We start from the raw sequence: 17,918 nt of genomic DNA, 5'->3' as shown, positions 1-17,918 counted from the left end.
TTTTATGTCAAGTGCTTAAAAATACTCAAGAGAAAAAAAAACAAAAAAAACCACCCAAACAAATTAAAACTCGTATTTTTGAAAATAACTACGGGAAGCACTAAACCCGAGCATTTCACAAGTCCCTATGTGCACTGCTTCAAAGCAGCAGACAGCCTCAGTGGGGTATCCTGGCGTAGAGCCGGTGGCAGCTCGGCTATCCCGAATCGTCGGCGCTGTTTGAGCAAGCTCTCCTAGCGCCTGCCCGCTATTTTTACCCTGCGGGCCCCATTTCGGCAGTAGGCCCTGTCAGGGCGCGGCCCCCTCATGACCCCGCTCCCGCCCGCGCAGCCGCCGCGCCCCGCCCCGCTCGGAAGCGCCGCCGTGACCCCGCTGACGCGGGCGGCGGGCCCGGAAGCGGCGGGCGCGGGGCCGGACCGGGGCCACCAGCGTTGGGCGGCCGAGCGGCCCCGGGGAGCAGCCGGTACCGCGCAGGTGCGACGGACGGACGGACGGGGCCGCGCCGGGGAAGCGCGGGGGAGCGGGACGGGACGGGACGGAACAGGGGGGCGGGCGCGGCCATTTTAAGCAGCGCGGGACCGCGGCGTCCTCGGTGCCCCCCCGCTCGGTGCTGCTGATCCCGCTTGGGCCCCACCCTGCCCTCGGCAGGGGACAAAGGCAACGTCCCAGGGTCCCCGGGCTGGGCGGGGGCAGCGCGGCCGCTCGGTGGGGACAGGCGCGGCAGGGCCGGGCCAGACGGCCCCGGCGGGCGCCGGGCGGATCCGGCCCGACCAGTCCCGAAGAGCAGCTGGAGTTGCTTTGCCCTGTTGGGGTGAAACGGAAAGAGAACGAGCTTCAGTGTAATAATAACAACAGTACACGGCCGTCCCGGAGTGGGGCGCAGGCTAAATGCCGCCGGGAGCCGAGCGTAGCCAGCCCGGCCGCCGCCTTAGAGCTAATAATAGGCAGCGTCTGCTCATTGGCTCGCAGCAGGTTATGCCGTGGTCTGCGAAGCAAACAGCTTTTAGCGATTTAATAAAAGCCTTAGTTATGCAGATACATAAAACTAACAGTGAAATACAGAAAGCATTATTTAAAATTGATGAAATGTTTAAGTGCTAAGAGTAATTTTTATTATAATTCTTTTGCAGAGTATGAAATTACTGTTGCATATTTTCTTAAGGTCCGGAGCAGAACCAAGTCTTAACGGGAATTCTTTGCTAGTCACCTATGAAGCTCCTGATCCTGAAGTTGCACTTTTGCAATGAAGAAAAGGAGACGGCACGCTGCAACTCTAAATGAAAAGGTTCATCTTGGCCATGAGAAAGATACTTCAGAACAGATTCTTGTAGTGGACTGTGCACAAGAAATTGTCTCCAAGTCTGCAGAAGTAGTTCCTGCAGATCAGCTCGAATCTTCCCAAGAACTTCCACCATCACCAGAACAAAGAAAGCTCCTAAGCTCATTGCAATATAACAAAAATCTACTTAAATACTTAAATGATGATAGACAGAAACATCCATCATTTTGTGATTTACTCATAATTGTAGAAGGAAAAGAATTTAGTGCTCACAAAGTTGTTGTGGCTGTTGGGAGTAGTTATTTTCATGCCTGTTTGAGCAAAAATCCAAGCACCGATGTTGTCACATTAGATCATGTAACTCATTCTGTCTTCCAACATTTGCTTGAGTTTCTTTACACTTCTGAGTTTTTTGTGTATAAAAATGAAATTCCATTAGTGCTGGAAGCAGCAAAGTTTTTAGATATCATAGATGCAGTGAAGTTACTAAATAATGAAAGTGTTTCCAATGTACAGACTGATGTGGTAACTGATACACCTACACCAGTAGAAACACTCAGTGAACTGACAGGTAAACTTTTAAGTAGTCATCAGTGCACTTTTTGTGGTCGAAGTTTCTGCTACAAGAAGTCATTAGAAAATCATTTGGCTAAAGCCCACCGACCCCTTTCCCTGGAACGAAAGCATGGGTTAAAAATGGTTGAGAAGGCCAGCTTTTCCACTAGGCGCTCCACGAGAAGCCGTAAATGTCCAGCTAAATTTGATATTAGTGACAATGAAAGCAGTGATGCCTCTGACAGCAATTTGGAAAAAGTCAGTTCTGACAAGGAGACGTCTGAGAAAAGTGAATTTGAAGACAGTGAAAGTGAGTGCAATGCGGATGAAGATGGTCAGGAAGAGGAAATGTCAGGTGAAGATTCAGAATCTGAAGAACAAAGTGAAAAGGAACAGAATGATGCTGAAGACGGTTCTGAGGCAGTTGACTCAATGGGGAATATTCCTGAAGGCTTAGCTCCAGTCATCATTCAGAGCAGTAGCAAAAAACTACTGCAGTGTCCCAAGTGTGACAAAAAGTTTGATCGAATAGGTAAGAGCGAGTTAGGCTGATCTTGTTCATGGTAGTGCTGTTTGTGTGGGAAATAAACCAAGCTTGTTTTCTGTCCTGGAGAGTGAATATAAGAATTTCTGGATCATCTCACTGATCCAGTGGGCTGCTATTTTCTTGAAGTGTATTAAGTTGTTATGTCTGTGGTGCTAAATAGTTTCAATAAATTATCTGAGCACATTATTTTAAAAATCTGCAAATACTACATTTATTTCCTTTCCACTGCTCTAGATTCTGATTGTTAGCACAGTATGTAAAAGCACAGCTACTGTGCAGAAATAAATGGTCTGTGAGTATTTAGGGTTGGAATGGTACATTTTGGTTCAGCACACATTGGAAGCCCTTTTCTCTTTACACTTTCATAACTTACAATTCTAGTTCAGTGCTCAAAAAATCCATGACAAGCACACATTAAAACAAGCAATACATAAAGTATTTCTTTATAAGCTTGTATTACAATGGACAGTTGACTTATATGTTAAATTTATGAGCTGCAGAAGTTCATAAATTTACAGTACTATACAGCAGCATACATGTATGTTCTACAGAAAAAAAAATAAAATCTGGGACAAAGCAGAGAGGCTGCTATTGACTTGAGGTAGATTTATCCACAGGACAGAATTTTGTCCTCAAAAAAATTGGCAAACAGAAGAGGGAATACAAGCCATGTGAAAGAAATGAGAGAGTAGCATTTTTGTTTCTGGTAGTATGTTGGGTCCCAAATACAGATAATATACAAGGGTTTGTATGTTTCATTCAGTGTTCTGGTATTTGAAAGTACCTTAAGATTAAGGTTTGTTGTGAGGCTGTTCCCCATTCTGCAGAGGTACTCATGCTCTGTAATGTGCAGTATTTAACAAGAGACTGCTGTGAGGTTGAACAAGAGTGAGTTGTAACCCTCGCACAGACTTATAGGAAGATGGAAGTGTTTGGAAGGGACCTTGGATCAAACACATAGGTGAGCACTGGGCAGTTTTCAGTGGTGTAAGCCAGTAAGAACCTTCAGATGCATGTGGAGGGTATTTAGAGCTTGACTAGATGTGAGAGAGATTATAGAACAAACCCCAAACATGACTATTGCAGATAATAGCTTTTACAGATCATGCTAACAGATTTGACTTTGTTGTCCAGGCAAATATGAGAGCCACACACGCGTCCACACAGGTGAGAAGCCTTTTGAATGTGATATTTGTCACCAGCGCTACTCAACCAAGTCCAACCTGACAGTGCACAGAAAGAAACACTCCAGTGACACTGACTTCCATAAGAAGGAACACAAATGTCCCTACTGCAATAAGCTGCATGCAAGCAAAAAGACCTTAGCGAAGCACGTGAAGAGGCAAGTATGACATAATGTATCTGGTATTTCTGAAGAAGCATTTTTTAATTTTAAAAATGAAGATAAGCATATATATAAACACAGCATATTCTGCATTATTTTTATAACTATTTCAAATAACTGCCTTTTCAAAGGGCATAGGGGTTATCAGTATTACTTAATCTGCTGTAAGAAATAGCAGTAGTGTTGCTATGGTTCTGCCAAAAGTTTTTATTATAAATTTTAGAATCTTTCAGATGAGCTAGCACAGTCAGAATACATCACACTTAAAAATTACCTGTACTGCTTTTAATTTGAAAGCAGAGTGAAATACCTTCTTTAGTTCTATATATCAGTGCTTTGCTGTTGATAATAGTAGATGTCCAAACCATTGCTGTGTAGATTCTTTTAGATAAATAATTTATGACAGGTCTAATTTTAAGGTATTTTTATTTACATACTGCTTTTTTTCTTTTTTTCTTTGTAAACATCCATAAGTTGAAGTTGCCTTCTGTCTTATAAAATGTTTTATGAAGTTCTACAGGAGTCCATAGTCAACACTTCTTTCCAGATGATTGTGTCATTAGAATTGTTTTAGCATCAGTATTCTGTTCTGCCAGTGTGGTGATCAATTTCTATGACATATCAAGCTTAGAAATAGATATTTAGTATTTGGATTATTTTCATCTTGGAAAGCCATGACTACTTTCAGTTTCTTTCTCCTAGATTTCATCCAGAGAATGTACAAGAATTTCTTTCTATCAAGAAGACAAAGAGTGAAGGTTGGAAATGTGATGTAAGTAATCCTTCAGTACTTTTGTTTTTTCATACAGAGTTTACCTTCTGTGAACTTTAATGAAAATCTGGCTTTTGCTGTGAAATCTCAGAAAGCTTTCTAAGGGATACATTTCCTCTAGCTGCTGATTTAAGGACTGAACTTTTTCTATATGTACAGCCTCTGGTCGGATAAATAATTCCAATTTGAATTCTAAAATAGTTAAAGTATTTCTTCAAATACACCAGTTTACAGATTAATAGACTAGTGAATGCTTTAAAAACAGTGTTTGCTCTCCTGTTAATTACACACATCAAGCATTGACCATAAAGTATACTGTTATAGGAGGTATCTCTCAATTGTGAGGAAAGTATATGTTAAATATGAAATACTTTCTCATTTAACTGCATGTGCAAGTCAACAGAGTTGTAAATTTGTGCTAAATTTATCTCTAGTTGTATAATCACAGAACTGATTTTCCCTGGGAAAGGTATATGTGTGAAACTACATCTCCTCTTAAAAGGAGTTTGTAGAATTTCCGTTCTCTATATGTGTGCTACCAAATAATGTTTTAAGATTTCAGATGTGGGATTTTGTTGTTGTTGCTTTTTTTTAAGGAAATTGGTTTCCTTTTTATTTTTTAGGGCAGCTGTTTCATTTATGCAAGCTGCTGTCTACTGCTGTATGTCTGTAAAATTAGGGGCTGTAACATAATTTCAAACCTTGCTTTGTTTTGGAACTTTCACTTGTAAACATATAGTAGGATGTTGGGAGATATCAGCTGTAGGAATTTGTATTGTTCATTGTGCAGCTGGTGGGGGATCATGGTTCAAGGTTATTACATGCTTCACCAAAGGGTGTTATCTTCGAGGTGAAGTTGTATTGTGTGAATGCGTTACAGTTTCTGTTTGTTACTAGATAAGAAACACTTCAGTGGTTGGAATCAATTGTGCAACATTGTTGACATTCATTCTGGTGAAAGTGTGTTACCAGATGAGTGATTTGATAAACTCCACTTCTTGGTATATGGGTTCATTTTTTAAATTGAAAATTGTGAGTAGAAATTTTTAAAGAAGTGAGCTGCTGCTCCTTTACAGCTCATGTGCATTGAAAATGGACTTGAATTAAAAGCAGGTAGAATTCCAACTTTTACAGCAGCTGGACATTGAAAGGGACCCTTGGGTGCTGTGCTGTAACTTTGTTTTCAGTTTGTGTGGTGTCTTCTGAGGGTAAAGGTGCCACAGATGTTAAGCTACTGGGTTCACTAAGGTTATTGGTTTATGCTGTAATCTGTTTGTGAACAGCAGGATTTGCTGACCATATTTTAATCCTTGAGGAAGATGAGCAAATTTACACAAACAATAGATGTTGATAGTAAGGAAAAGCAAGAGGGCTATTATACGTTGTACAACTATGGGATTTTCTTACATCTATATTTAACATTAATGATTTTTTAAACAAATAAAACTGCTGGTTTTGATTTCCATGTGTGCTCTGAGAAGCTGATTGCAGGAGTTAATGTCCGGGAGTTGTAGCGCTCAGCTGAGCTGTCATAAACAGCAGCAGGAGTCTCACAGGGAAATATGTGAGTACTCTGTTGATTTATGTTGAAGTATAGGACCCTGATGATAAATTGTAATTTAGGTTTAAATGCCTAAATTTGAGCTGTGGATTCAATTCCATAATTGTACTGTGTGCTTACTTAAGTCACTACTAATAATTCTTGAACATTTAGGTTTTGGTTAATCTGACAGCAATACTAAAAAGCACACATATTTTTAGGCTTGTGATGGTCCTGTAGTTCTAAAATGTATTTAAGTTACATTTCTTCATTGATACTGGCAGTTTTTTTTAATATCTGCTGTCAGAGAATTTCGCAGAGGAAATAAAGGAACAGGTATGACTCTGGTTCTACAGTAGCTTATACTACAGTGACTTTTATTACGGTCCAACTAAACTGTTTCAGCATCCAAAACCAAGCCAAATCTATTTGGTTTTTTCCATTGGGTTATTTTCTGCTGAGTTACTGTGTTGAAACACTCTAGGAAGAGAGTCTGGGAAGTGCTGGAGTCAGAAAGACGGACTGGGGAGGAGCATGCAGGAGTTGCCAGTAGTTGATTTAGGCTGCCATGGATCTGCATCCTAATCTATACAGTACAGTCCACTATGGTTTATGTAGAGCACAGGTTAGTTTTGATGTTGACTGCACTGCTTTACATACTGGAATAGAGTAGCTTTCTGAAGAATACCTGTTTAATCTTACATTGGCGTAGAGAGCAGATGAAATAAACTGTTACAAGTTTATGAATAGGAAAAGAATCTGGTTATAACTGATGTATCTTTGACAAAATTTGTTATCATTTCAGATTTGTAAAAAATCTTTTACTCGAAGACCTCACTTAGAAGAGCATATGATCCTTCACTCTCAGGATAAACCCTTCAAATGTACCTACTGTGAAGAGCATTTTAAATCCCGGTTTGCAAGACTGAAACATCAAGAAAAATTCCATCTCGGTATAGAAACCTCCTTCTGGCATGTAAACATTAGATTTAAAGTAAAACATTCCCCCACCATTTTATGTCCTGGAGTCTGGTTTCCACCCCACCTCCTTTTACAATTCTCTCTTCCACTTTTGGGGGAGAGTTGTTTGAGGGTTATTTTTGTTGGTTAGGTTTTTACTTTTGTGTTCAGCTGTCTTTTTGAGGCATTATCTTGTACCCAAAAAAAGTCAGAATTTTGGGGAGGAAGAGGAATTAAGGTTAGTTTGGTTTGCAACTTTTTAGCACAGAATTGATTTTAGCTACGGAGTCAGATTCTTCCTGAAGTTTTCAAAAGACCTTTTCCTTACCTCCTGAAGTATTCTGCAGACTTTTTTATACTACTGATTATTTCTGCTGGGTAGGAGCTAGATGGGTGATAAGAATTTTTTCTTTCAGGTGGTCTAAGTGTGCTTAATTGGTTTTGACTATGAATTCTAAATTTTTGCTTTACAGTCATGAAATTTGCCAAAATGTAAGATCTTAGAAGTAACTTAGCAGAAAGCTCACAAAATCTAACTAAAATATGCTGACTGTACTAAAGATGAATATTTGTTAGACAAAACTTCTGCTTTGTAAATTGATGAGAGTTTTCAAAGGTAACCAGTCTGGGCTTGTTTAGTTTAGCTGACGGTCAGTCTTCCTCTGTGTGTCTGTCTCCCTGTAGGGCCTTTTCCTTGCGATATTTGTGGCCGCCAATTTAATGACACGGGGAATCTGAAACGCCACATAGAATGTACTCATGGGGGAAAGAGAAAATGGACGTGTTTCATCTGTGGGAAATCCGTGAGGGAAAGGTAAGGACTTGGTTGACTACTTGAACTTCAGCAGCATACTTGGATTGCTGTGGAATATGCTTGGAGTTCTTAACACAAATGAGAGCATTTCAGAGCATTAGTGTGTTAAAAGGTAGTGTCAGAGCCACAGATAGCATGGGATTTTCTGATCACCTCTAAAATTAAGGGTGACAGCTCTAGGTAATGAATTATGAAGTTCATATATATTAAGAAAGTCTTGCCTCTCATTCACTTAAGTTTCTTACTGTAAAGAAACTTAAGTTTCTCTGTTGTGCAAAAACATCTTGCAATTTTTTGGAAAAGATGTTGTCTTTAATGTATGTTTCCAAATTTACTTTGGGACAGTGTTTTATTTCTTTCTTGATAACTGTTTCTAGACCCAGTTGGTTCAGAAAATAGGTTGCAAGACTGTCTTTGAATGCATGTGTCATTGTGTGTATCTGAGTTTATACAGTCATTTGGATATATTGTGATCCATCACAGTAAAAGAAATTGAGAAAATGGTAGTATGTGTCACTTTAAAGTGGCAGGGACATTGCTTAAAATTAAATTTTTCTGGCTTTGTTAAACAGAACAACTTTGAAAGAACATCTGAGAATTCACAGTGGAGAGAAGCCTCATCTTTGCAGTATTTGTGGGCAGAGTTTTCGTCATGGAAGCTCTTACAGGTATAGATTTTTATTAAACAAGCTAAAGTGTTTTGCTTATTTGGTGATATAAACACTCATGTTATTGACATAATTCTTAGTATGTGTTTGATGTACTCTACCTCTGAGAGCATTAGGAAATGTTCTAAAGATCTTTCAGTATTAAAAATATATTACTAATCTGTGAGAATTAATTTAATTTTTAATACATTAGTGGCTTAAACAAAATCCCTCAAAATCTTTTCTCAAAGTTTAGTTTTTTGCACATGTAAAACTTGTGTGTTTTTGTTATTCAAAGAGAAAATAAGCAGAGGACTAAAATATCCCACTAAATTAATTTCACATAAGAGAGTTCAGCTCAGTTCTCTTGCTTTCTAAGAACAATTCAGGTGCGCCTCAGCTGAAAGTTACTTCCTGATACTTAGGTGAAGCATTAGACTGCATTTTTTGCTATTTTGCATTGAATTAGCAGTATAGATTATGTTAACAAAATTGCATTTTATGGTCATGTTTATGACTAAATATGCAGACTTCATCTAAGAGTGCATCATGATGACAAGAGATATGAATGTGAAGAATGTGGGAAAACGTTTATTCGGCATGACCATCTGACAAAACACAAAAAAATACATTCAGGTAGGTATTTTCTTTGGAAATTGGCTTCACAATTACCATTTTGAAATAAAACCACATAAGAAGTTAATTATGGATTTTTTTTTTTCAGTACATGCAGTGTCTTAGGCCTGATAAAAGTTCCTGCCACTCTTAAAGGTCTACTAAAGTAGAGTTAATCTTAACTGTTTCTAAAGGTTTAAAAGCCAAACGTTCCCTCTCTGATACCATAGAAAGTTGAGGGACAGTCAAAAACATGTAACAATTAATTGCTTTAAGAATCATAAATACAAAAAGCAAAAGTGAAAAAGGAGGATTTTTTAATGATTTCAGATTTCTTTTTTTTAATAGCAATTGTGTGGAACATTGCCACAACACAGAAGAAGCTGTCAGAGTCTCTATCAAAGTTTGTACACTGATCACTTCAATGTAAGAACATCAGAGAGGTGTTTCTGAAGTCTTCCTTATGGGAAAGAGGAAAGGAAGGCTGAAGGAATCAGCCCTATGAACAGATGGGGATGATCAGGAGGAAGAAAAAAAATCGGTTGCTCTAAGAGCAGAAAGGTTATCAAATGTGTAGGAAAAGCAAAGATTTACGAGAGGCTTTTTCACAGCAGGATCCAGAAGAAATGTGACCTTATAGGAGGCAAAATACTTTCTAGGCAGCGTGGAACTATGGAAGTGATCAGAGTCTAAACTTCCTGAGTCTTAATGTGAAAGACAGCTTCTTTCCTGGTGTTTGAAAACATGTCTGCTATGAAATAAAGAAATCTTTGAAAGATCAAATTATGAAAAAAAAAAAAATCCTCTTTTCTGCTCTATTTGCTTTTCACCCTCTAGAAAGTTACATTATTTGACTGTCCACACCCCTATTTACATGAGAAGAAATATTCTGCCACTTTGTGGAAGATCTCAAGATGATTAAAAAGCATCAAGATACTTTTAAACAACATCATAAAAGAAAAAGGTAACTATGTCTATCAGGATGATTAAAATGATAAATACTGAGGTGTAATTTTAAATTATATAAATTAGTAGCTGAAAATAATTGGTATGTTTCAATAAGCTTCTCTTTAAAACAGCTGAATTGTTGAAGATACCACATTTCAGGTCATAATGAAGAAAGTACATTCCCAGACATTCATTTGTACCTCCCATGCAGTGAGCATTTGGGGAAGTGTCTCTTGACTTGGAGCACAAAGTTCTTTGTAGGAAGGATGTGGACTGGTCCTATATAACAATTCCTTACTCTGAGAGAGCCACCATGCTTCCTAAATTTTCTTCTTTAATAAGAGAGAATCCTTCTCCAAATGAGGTGTGGAAGAGCTTGATTGACTGAACTTTGGAAACATGGTTATAGGTCATAGACATTTAATAAGTTCCAAAAAGATTTAACCAAGATTTATTGAATTTTTGCCCTTGTAGGTGAAAAAGCACATCAGTGTGAGGAATGTGGAAAATGTTTTGGCCGTCGAGATCACCTTACTGTTCATTATAAAAGCGTTCATCTAGGAGAAAAGGTTTGGCAGAAGTAAGTGTGAGGTTTTTACAACTGCATAAATACTTCTGTAGTGTAACTGATTTTGTTGGGACTTGCATGTGTGAGCAGAATTCTGCTAATCTGTGTCTTTGTCATGCCTGTACCTCAGTCTTCATAGAGATATTATTAGAGTTTGAAGGGGAGGTCAGAAAATTGCCTCCACAATTTAAGATACATATTTCCTTTGTAACACAGTTAAGTAAATAAAAGCATTTAAAAGGATCAGATTTTAATCTGTCAATTGTCTATCTCAGTGTTGTTCTTAATTGATGGTTTCCTGTAATATTCTCATTGCAGACTAATTAAAACTGAATTATTAGTCATCATGTAAGCACTGGGAGAATTATCGCACATTTAAGGTATTTTAGACAGTGGCAGCAGATTAATGGCTCTGAAAGGAGGTAAAACTTTGGAACCTGAATTGTGTCTCTAACTTGAAAATGCAGTAGGGTTTTAAAACGCTTGAGCTCTAAAAATAAACCTCTCAGAGATTTGAAATTTGTTTGAAAAACTGCTCTGGTTGTTTTTCAAATTATATGTTTTAGCTGTTAATACTCATTAGTGTTGTGTAGGAGCCATTAAAGATGTCTGACTTAAAAGTAAAGTACAGTACAGTGCTTATTCTGTTTTTTTCCCTTGGTAGGCAGTAGCCTACCTAGAAATTCTACCATTCCTAAAATCTTATTTATGGCCTGATTCTGTAAAAGTAAAAGTTTCTTGTGGGTTTTGGCAAAAAAATGTTACTTAAGGAGATTTTGGGGGTTAAGTAAGAAGTTTTAGTGGTTTTTCTTCCTTGAATACTTAAGTGCCATCCCGACAGAGACTAAAAGTGAATATTGAAAAGAATCTAATTTACCTTATTTGTGTGTAGATAGGAAATAGGAACATAAGGAAATAATAAGGAATAGGAAATATTCCTGTAATAGGAATAGGAAATAGGAATATGTAATATGTAAAATAGGAATATGTAATAGGAAATAGGAACAAAAGTGAGGAAATTTGGAAAGTTTTGTATTTAGCTATTTTGCAGTTAAAGATTCCAGAAAGGCCTGTGGACATAACTTTACTGTTAGTTGGTTACAAAAAAAAAAATAACATGAAATATCTTTTTTTTCTTTAAAGATATAAAGCAACTTTTCACCAGTGTGAAGTCTGTAAGAAAGTTTTTAAAGGGAAATCAAGTTTGGAAATGCATTTTAGGACACATTCAGGTAAAAAGAAAATAAACCCCAACTAAACCGCAAAACACGTAGGAATGTATTTTTATGCATCACTATTGATTCAATTATTTTATTCATGATGGTTGTGGAGCATTCAGGATGTATAGGTGAAAACAGCAAAATTTTATTAATTCCCATATATTGGCTATTCCTGAATATTGTATTATGATTGTTTAGCTGGAATACTGATAATCTCAGCTCAGATTTGTGGGACACTTTTTGCACCTCCTCCTTTAGTTCACTGGTATGTGTGTTCTTGCCAAATTTGCCCAGACCTTCTAAATGTTTCTGTGCTCCAGAGATTACTGCATTTCAAGTGGTAATCTAAACAAGGAGTGAACTCCCTCTTGAAAGGATTATGTCCTTCCTGTTTGACTTTGCTTTTTCTGCCTTGTGTTTAGGAAAATCATTGTCTTTTGAAACTTACAGGTGTACAAACTGACCTCATTTAATCTCAGTATCGTAACAGTTAAAAGACAGCTTTTTAATTTTGGTTGTATTCTAACATATGTCCAGAGTATTGAGAGAATTGTATGTAAGGAGAAGAGTATGCCAATATAACTTCTAAACAAATTCCTGATGACTCTTTTGATTCCAGAATAGATGCTAAACTTCTTTTGTTATCAGTAAAATTGATGTAGGTCTTGTTGTCATAATCCATGGAAGGTATTCACATATTTATGTGTGATTTGATGCTAACTCAGAATAACTAATGGTAACTAATGGTTACTTCTCTGCCTTTACAGGTGAGAAGCCCTACAAATGTCAGATCTGTAACCAGTCTTTCAGAATTAAGAAGACATTAACCAAACACATGGTTATTCATTCAGATGCTCGACCTTTTAACTGCCAACACTGCAATGCAACATTTAAACGAAAAGACAAGCTGAAGTATCATATTGATCACGTTCATGGATCTAAGGCTGCAGAAGAGGCATTGGCATCTTCTCCAGAAGAAAAGCTAGTCTCCTTACCAGTGCAGTACACCTCTGATGACAAAGTTTACCAAACTGAGGCTAAACAGTATGTCGAACAATCCAAAGCATACGAATCAGAAGCCAAAACTTTGCTGCAGAATGTATCCCCAGAAGTGTGTGTGCCTGTGACTCTGGTCCCTGTTCCCATGCCAGACCCCCAGGCAGAGCTGGTGCAGCACAGCTCTCAGTCCCATGGCATCCTTCCCCCGCAGCCAGAGCAGCCAGATTATCAGCGAGCAACAGAGCTCTCCTTCCTCGAGAAATACACCTTGACTCCACAGCCTGCAAATATTGTTCATCCTGTAAGGCCTGAGCAAATGCTGGATCCTAGAGACCAGTCATATCTTGGAACTTTACTGGGGCTAGATACAACTCCGACTGTACAGAATGTTTCAAACAATGAACATTCATGATCAGACCATAACATTCCACCGAATTTACTAAGCCATTGGCCACCAAAAGGCTGATATGGCAACTAAGATTTATATTTTATATTTTATTTGGACTCATTAAGTCTTCTGCATAATTTTGGGAAAAAAGTTTGTTTACATGATATTTAAACATTTAGGCACATTTTGATGCATATGAAAGAGTGTTTCTTTAAGAGTTTTTAAAAATCTTATAGATGGTCTTTTAAAAATAATGCTCTGAAATATCTTTTAAGGATAGCGGCTGAAAATGTAATTACATATCTGGCTATTAATTTAAAAAATTGATTGCCTTTCTGCATCTCACTTTGAGCTAATGTTTTAAGTGGAATAGAAAGCATTCTAAAAGAATAAGGACTATTTAAAATTCATGAAAAGGGCAGGCAGGGCTATGAAACACAAATTTTGAATTATGCTTCATGCAGAAATTAATATATAATTTCCTCGAACCTGAGGCATTTTCGGAGGGTTTTATAGGTGGCTGGACTCAAGCCTAGCCAGTGAACACAGGCACTAGGTTCTTCTGAAAAGTGGTTTATGATACTTTATGAAGACACTAAACAAGGTGTTCGATGATCCCCCTGAGTACAATTAGGCTGCCTAAATTTGGCCTCTTAGTTCTTCTTTCATCTCTAATATTGAATATGGGAAGAGCTAGACAATGGTATTGTCTAATTTTCTACACTTAGTATTATATGTAAATTTAAGATGCATTTTATCTTGCTTTTTCAATCTTTGTCTTCTAAAGTGTACCCCACACTCTAACTTCAAAAGAAATGGGAGTATTTGCAAGGTCATTTTAATCCATGAACAGTCACAAAGGATTAACATGGCTGACCCTTGCTAGAGCATAAATGATATCAGGGTCCCACATTAATGTGCCCATTTTCAGATTATCTGTGATAGCAGAGAAATTTAAAGACTGTTCCAGAACAGTTCTTAATTTCTATTAAAAAAAAAATCAGTAATTATAAATCTCTCGTGAGTTGCTAATTATTTTGTTTCTCACTTTCTTGTACTACTGTGTTTATAAACCAAAGTTAAACTCTTGAGACTATTTCATGTCTAATTTTAATTTTTAGCTCTTTCTTTACTAGACATAAGAGTTTTTTCAAAAAAACCTGTTTGGAATTACAAGTCTGGTGTCACCATGAAATCTAGTATAGTTTAACCTCATCAAGCTTTCTCTTTTAAGTCTACTTTAAAAACAATTATTCTGTGTTTGTTTGGTGAATATGATGCCAAAGAAAGTATCTGAAGTAATTTTATAATCTTCATAATTCCTCACAAAAATTGCATAATAATATTCCCATTTTACTAAAATGAGAATTATGATTGAAATTTTCCCCCAGTTTTCCCTATTCTTAAATTATTGTCTCAAAGAATCTTTAAAATAGGAAGCTGGATTTATGTGTATTGTTTTAACTGTTAAATTTATTCAATGACCTGAGCACAAGGGAGCTGTGATGACTCTTTTATCACATTTCTACAAACTCTAAAAGAGACACAGATAATTTGAGACTGTATTCAGATACTTTGGTGTTAGATTCTATTAATCATCTGCTTCAGTGTTAAGCAGTTTGCAGGAGAGGGGCCAGAACTGCCTGAATGTTTATATTTTGAAGCTTGTACCCTAGTGGATTCTTAACCTAAGCACACCAAAGATTTCTGTTAGCTGTTAAATAGTGGCAGAGCTATAGAACTTTAAATGTTACCAATATTTAAATAGGACTTAGCCAAAGAAGCACAATAGAAGTCCTAAACTTTAAAAGTTCAGTTTCTAAAACTGGACAACATATGTTTAACTGTTCTGTTTGTATCTCTAAAGTAAAATTTAGAGCTGTGCTCTGGGAATGTTCAGACTGACATGCTGTAAATAGATCTGGGAAGAAGCTGAAGACTAGCGAATACACAGCAATAACAAGGCCATTGAATGCCACCTTCTGAAAGGACACTATCAAGTACTACCCTTCCTGCTTTCTAATTCCATCTTTCATCTCCTTTCAAAATAAAACTATTTCTGTCACCTTTACACTCCATGGCTTGAAAATGGCTGGTTTATGTGTAGTTTTCAAGTCTACATGTGTGTATCATATTCATACTATTCATGTGCACATGAAACATGATTTCCACTGTAATTTCTATTTGTAATTGTACTGTTGAAAGTAACTCAGCATCAGTGGTGTCAGTGCAGTGCTCAGACTAAAAGCCTAATTCTTTGTTATATCTTGTCTTTTCTGTTCTACAGTAGAAATAAGTATTGTATAATTTTGACAAAACAGTAGCTTCAAAGTGGTTGGTAAATAATTATTTCTTTTAAAGTCCAGTCTGTTTGAAAGGCACTCTAAGAAAACACTGAAATGGAATTTGGAGCATATTTACTTGATAATGTCCTTTAAAAAAATTCTTTCATAATTGTGCCTTTTATATCTATTCTGAAGAATGGCTTTTTTTTTCTCTAGTTGAGTTGTTTAGTTGGAAAACATAAAGGTCAATAACTTTCAAAGGGCTCCATGTTTGTGCGTGCCCAACAAGAAGTGGACTTAAAAAGGACTAATTTTTCAGAAAAATGAGCTTGCTCTTTGCTGTTTGGGTGACCAGAATTACTAGTCATTCCTGGAGAAAATTACCGACTAGTTCTTTGGTGTTCATTTGTTTGCAGATAACCCTACTAGTTAGTGTTTGTACCTGCTGGTCAGGCTGGATCATTGCCAGTTGACAGTGAAAGACAATAAGAGAGCTTATGTGCTAGATACATAGTTTTTATTTAATATCATGAGCTATAATTTGTATACATCTACTTTTACATCTACTTAAAATTCATATGTGGGCAAAGTAAATTTTCATAGACTGGAAATTTTTTCATCTGGTAGGTGAAAGTATCTGGTTTCTGCTTGATAGAAGATTGTCCCTGTTAGGAAGACTGGGGTCGAAGGGCAGAGGTCTGCACCTCACAGCTCATGCTTTGGAACTCCTTAGTGTCTGCTCTCCCCATTTTAATATGTGTGTGTGTGCTGTTGATGTGGAGGGAGCATTTACAATAAATGTTTTATCTGGCAGACCCTAGATCAGTTGAGTGTTTATTGCCAAAGAAGGAAGAAGCAGGTATCTCTTAAAAAGATCTCTAAGGAGTGTTTAGTGGCACATTGCAAAAAGTCTTTTCTGCATGCTGACCGTTGGGAAGAAGAGTGGAGTCCATGCTGGTATTCCTTACTGCTATGTTGTCCTGACAACTTACTTCTTCTGTTCAAACATTAAATTCTATATTTTTTTGCTATACAAATTTCTGGTTGTAGACTGGGTTACTGCCTTTAATTATTTTAGTGGGTTTTATGTTCAGTTTATTTATTTATATTGGAATTTCCTCTTTGAGCACTGACACTTTTCTTACAGAGGTGTATCCCTCATGGGCTCTTATCATGCTGAATATCAGTAATTGTAATGGTGAAGATATTTTTCTGTAAGGCAGAGGTTTCCTTAAAAATACAGCTCTACTATAGTCTGGATTATAATTCCAGTAGTTGTTTCTAAAGAAGGGCTGTGCCAGTCCACAATGACAAAAGGTGTACTTGGTGTCATCAAAGAGCTGAGCTTCTTTGCCTATAACAAATGTGAAGGAGCCTCCAGAACTGAAGAACGCTTCAAAGGAGTCACCTCGCAGTGTGCTTGATCAAATATGAAACATGTTATGAACTATTAAGGAATAAATGACCCTCAAGTTTTTAAAATAACTAATGTGCAGGAGTTCATGAATGTAGAATTATTAATTAATTCTGATGTAGATGAGTAGGATTTTTTTTCCCCTGATAACAGTAAAAAAGATGTGAAATTTTTCTGTGTGGAGCATACAAGCATGCCTGATCCAGACTGTGTGTTCCCCATATGCCTGAGGCTAAAGGGAAGCAGAGTGCATTTATCTGCAGGTCCTTGTGACTGTTGTCCTGTGGGATCTTGCTCTACAACACAAATTCCCAACCATTTGGTTACTTCATCATGTGCATCAAAGAGTGTCACTGGCAGAATGTAATGCAGGGTGGTCACCTTGCTTAAGGCCAAAAGAGTCTTTTTCATGGTTCATTAGAAATGTTTTGGTTTAAAAGGTTTTGATGGATTAGAGGTAAAAATGACAGTTTTTTTTTAATCCTCCATTACCATTTTGATCATGCTAAATGTTGGTCTTTTATATGAAAGAAAAAAGTGAAAAGAACTCAATATTTTGTCACTGGTATATTGAAATAATGTGTTTTAAATGTGATCTGTACAGGTTGGTATTTTAAATGGAAGTCTTTAAGGTTGTCTTTTTAGGGGAAATCCTTCACTGTAAGGAAAAGTTAGGAAGTATACTGTAAATGTGGAAGTACCCAGTCCTATGTGTAATTTTGTTTGCTATGGAAAAGTAAGGTTCTTTTGTCTTAACATTGTGTGCTTCACAGGATTTGTTGCAGGGGTGCTTGCACTAAGCTTTGATTTCTGCCCCCTTTTGTTTTTAAACACCATGAAAACACAGTATTCTGTGTCTTTCACTTTCAAAGCTCATTAAAGAAGCAGATGAGGCCGGTGTTTTCTTCAGATTTGTGTGTGTCTCATTCTACTTTTGACTTTAAAATATTTTGTAAATTAAATTTATTTAAAAAAAAAAAAATCCTGGTTTTGCTTAGTTCGTTAGTTTCTTTTTCAGTGTG

The 17,918-nt window shown here is 37.2% G+C and overlaps 1 protein-coding gene across 2 annotated transcripts; it reads left to right on the top strand.

Annotated features, from left to right (window-relative positions):
* The first annotated feature begins 338 nt into the window (after positions 1 to 338).
* On the top strand, positions 339 to 15,268 carry ZBTB41 (zinc finger and BTB domain containing 41). 2 transcript variants are annotated; one of them, XM_058842562.1, is made up of 11 exons: positions 339 to 474; positions 1,131 to 2,366; positions 3,516 to 3,723; positions 4,429 to 4,498; positions 6,844 to 6,991; positions 7,683 to 7,812; positions 8,385 to 8,480; positions 8,989 to 9,095; positions 10,497 to 10,602; positions 11,734 to 11,822; positions 12,578 to 15,268. In XM_058842562.1, the coding sequence occupies exons 2-11, from the start codon at positions 1,244 to 1,246 to the stop codon at positions 13,219 to 13,221; spliced, it is 2,721 nt and encodes a 906-aa protein (XP_058698545.1). In that variant the 5' UTR covers positions 339 to 474; positions 1,131 to 1,243; the 3' UTR covers positions 13,222 to 15,268. The 2 variants fall into 2 exon arrangements, with proteins under 2 accessions (XP_058698545.1, XP_058698546.1); XM_058842563.1 differs by having other exon boundaries at positions 363 to 474; positions 1,163 to 2,366.
* The last annotated feature ends 2,650 nt before the right edge of the window (positions 15,269 to 17,918 follow it).

Source organism: Poecile atricapillus, chromosome 7 (genome assembly GCF_030490865.1).
Source record: "Poecile atricapillus isolate bPoeAtr1 chromosome 7, bPoeAtr1.hap1, whole genome shotgun sequence".
In the NCBI taxonomy this organism is placed as follows: Eukaryota; Metazoa; Chordata; class Aves; order Passeriformes; family Paridae; genus Poecile; species Poecile atricapillus.
Note: the sequence above shows the minus strand (reverse complement) of the source record. Positions and strands in the feature narration are given on the sequence as shown.

Excerpts from the sequence above, each read along its gene's own strand:
- ZBTB41 (XM_058842562.1), top strand. The coding sequence starts at position 1,244 with ATGAAGAAAAGGAGACGGCACGCTGCAACTCTAAATGAAAAGGTTCAT. Across the intron at positions 2,367-3,515 it reads CAAAAAGTTTGATCGAATAG|GCAAATATGAGAGCCACACA; the intron begins GTAAGAGCGAGT and ends TTTGTTGTCCAG. Across the intron at positions 8,481-8,988 it reads CGTCATGGAAGCTCTTACAG|ACTTCATCTAAGAGTGCATC; the intron begins GTATAGATTTTT and ends CTAAATATGCAG.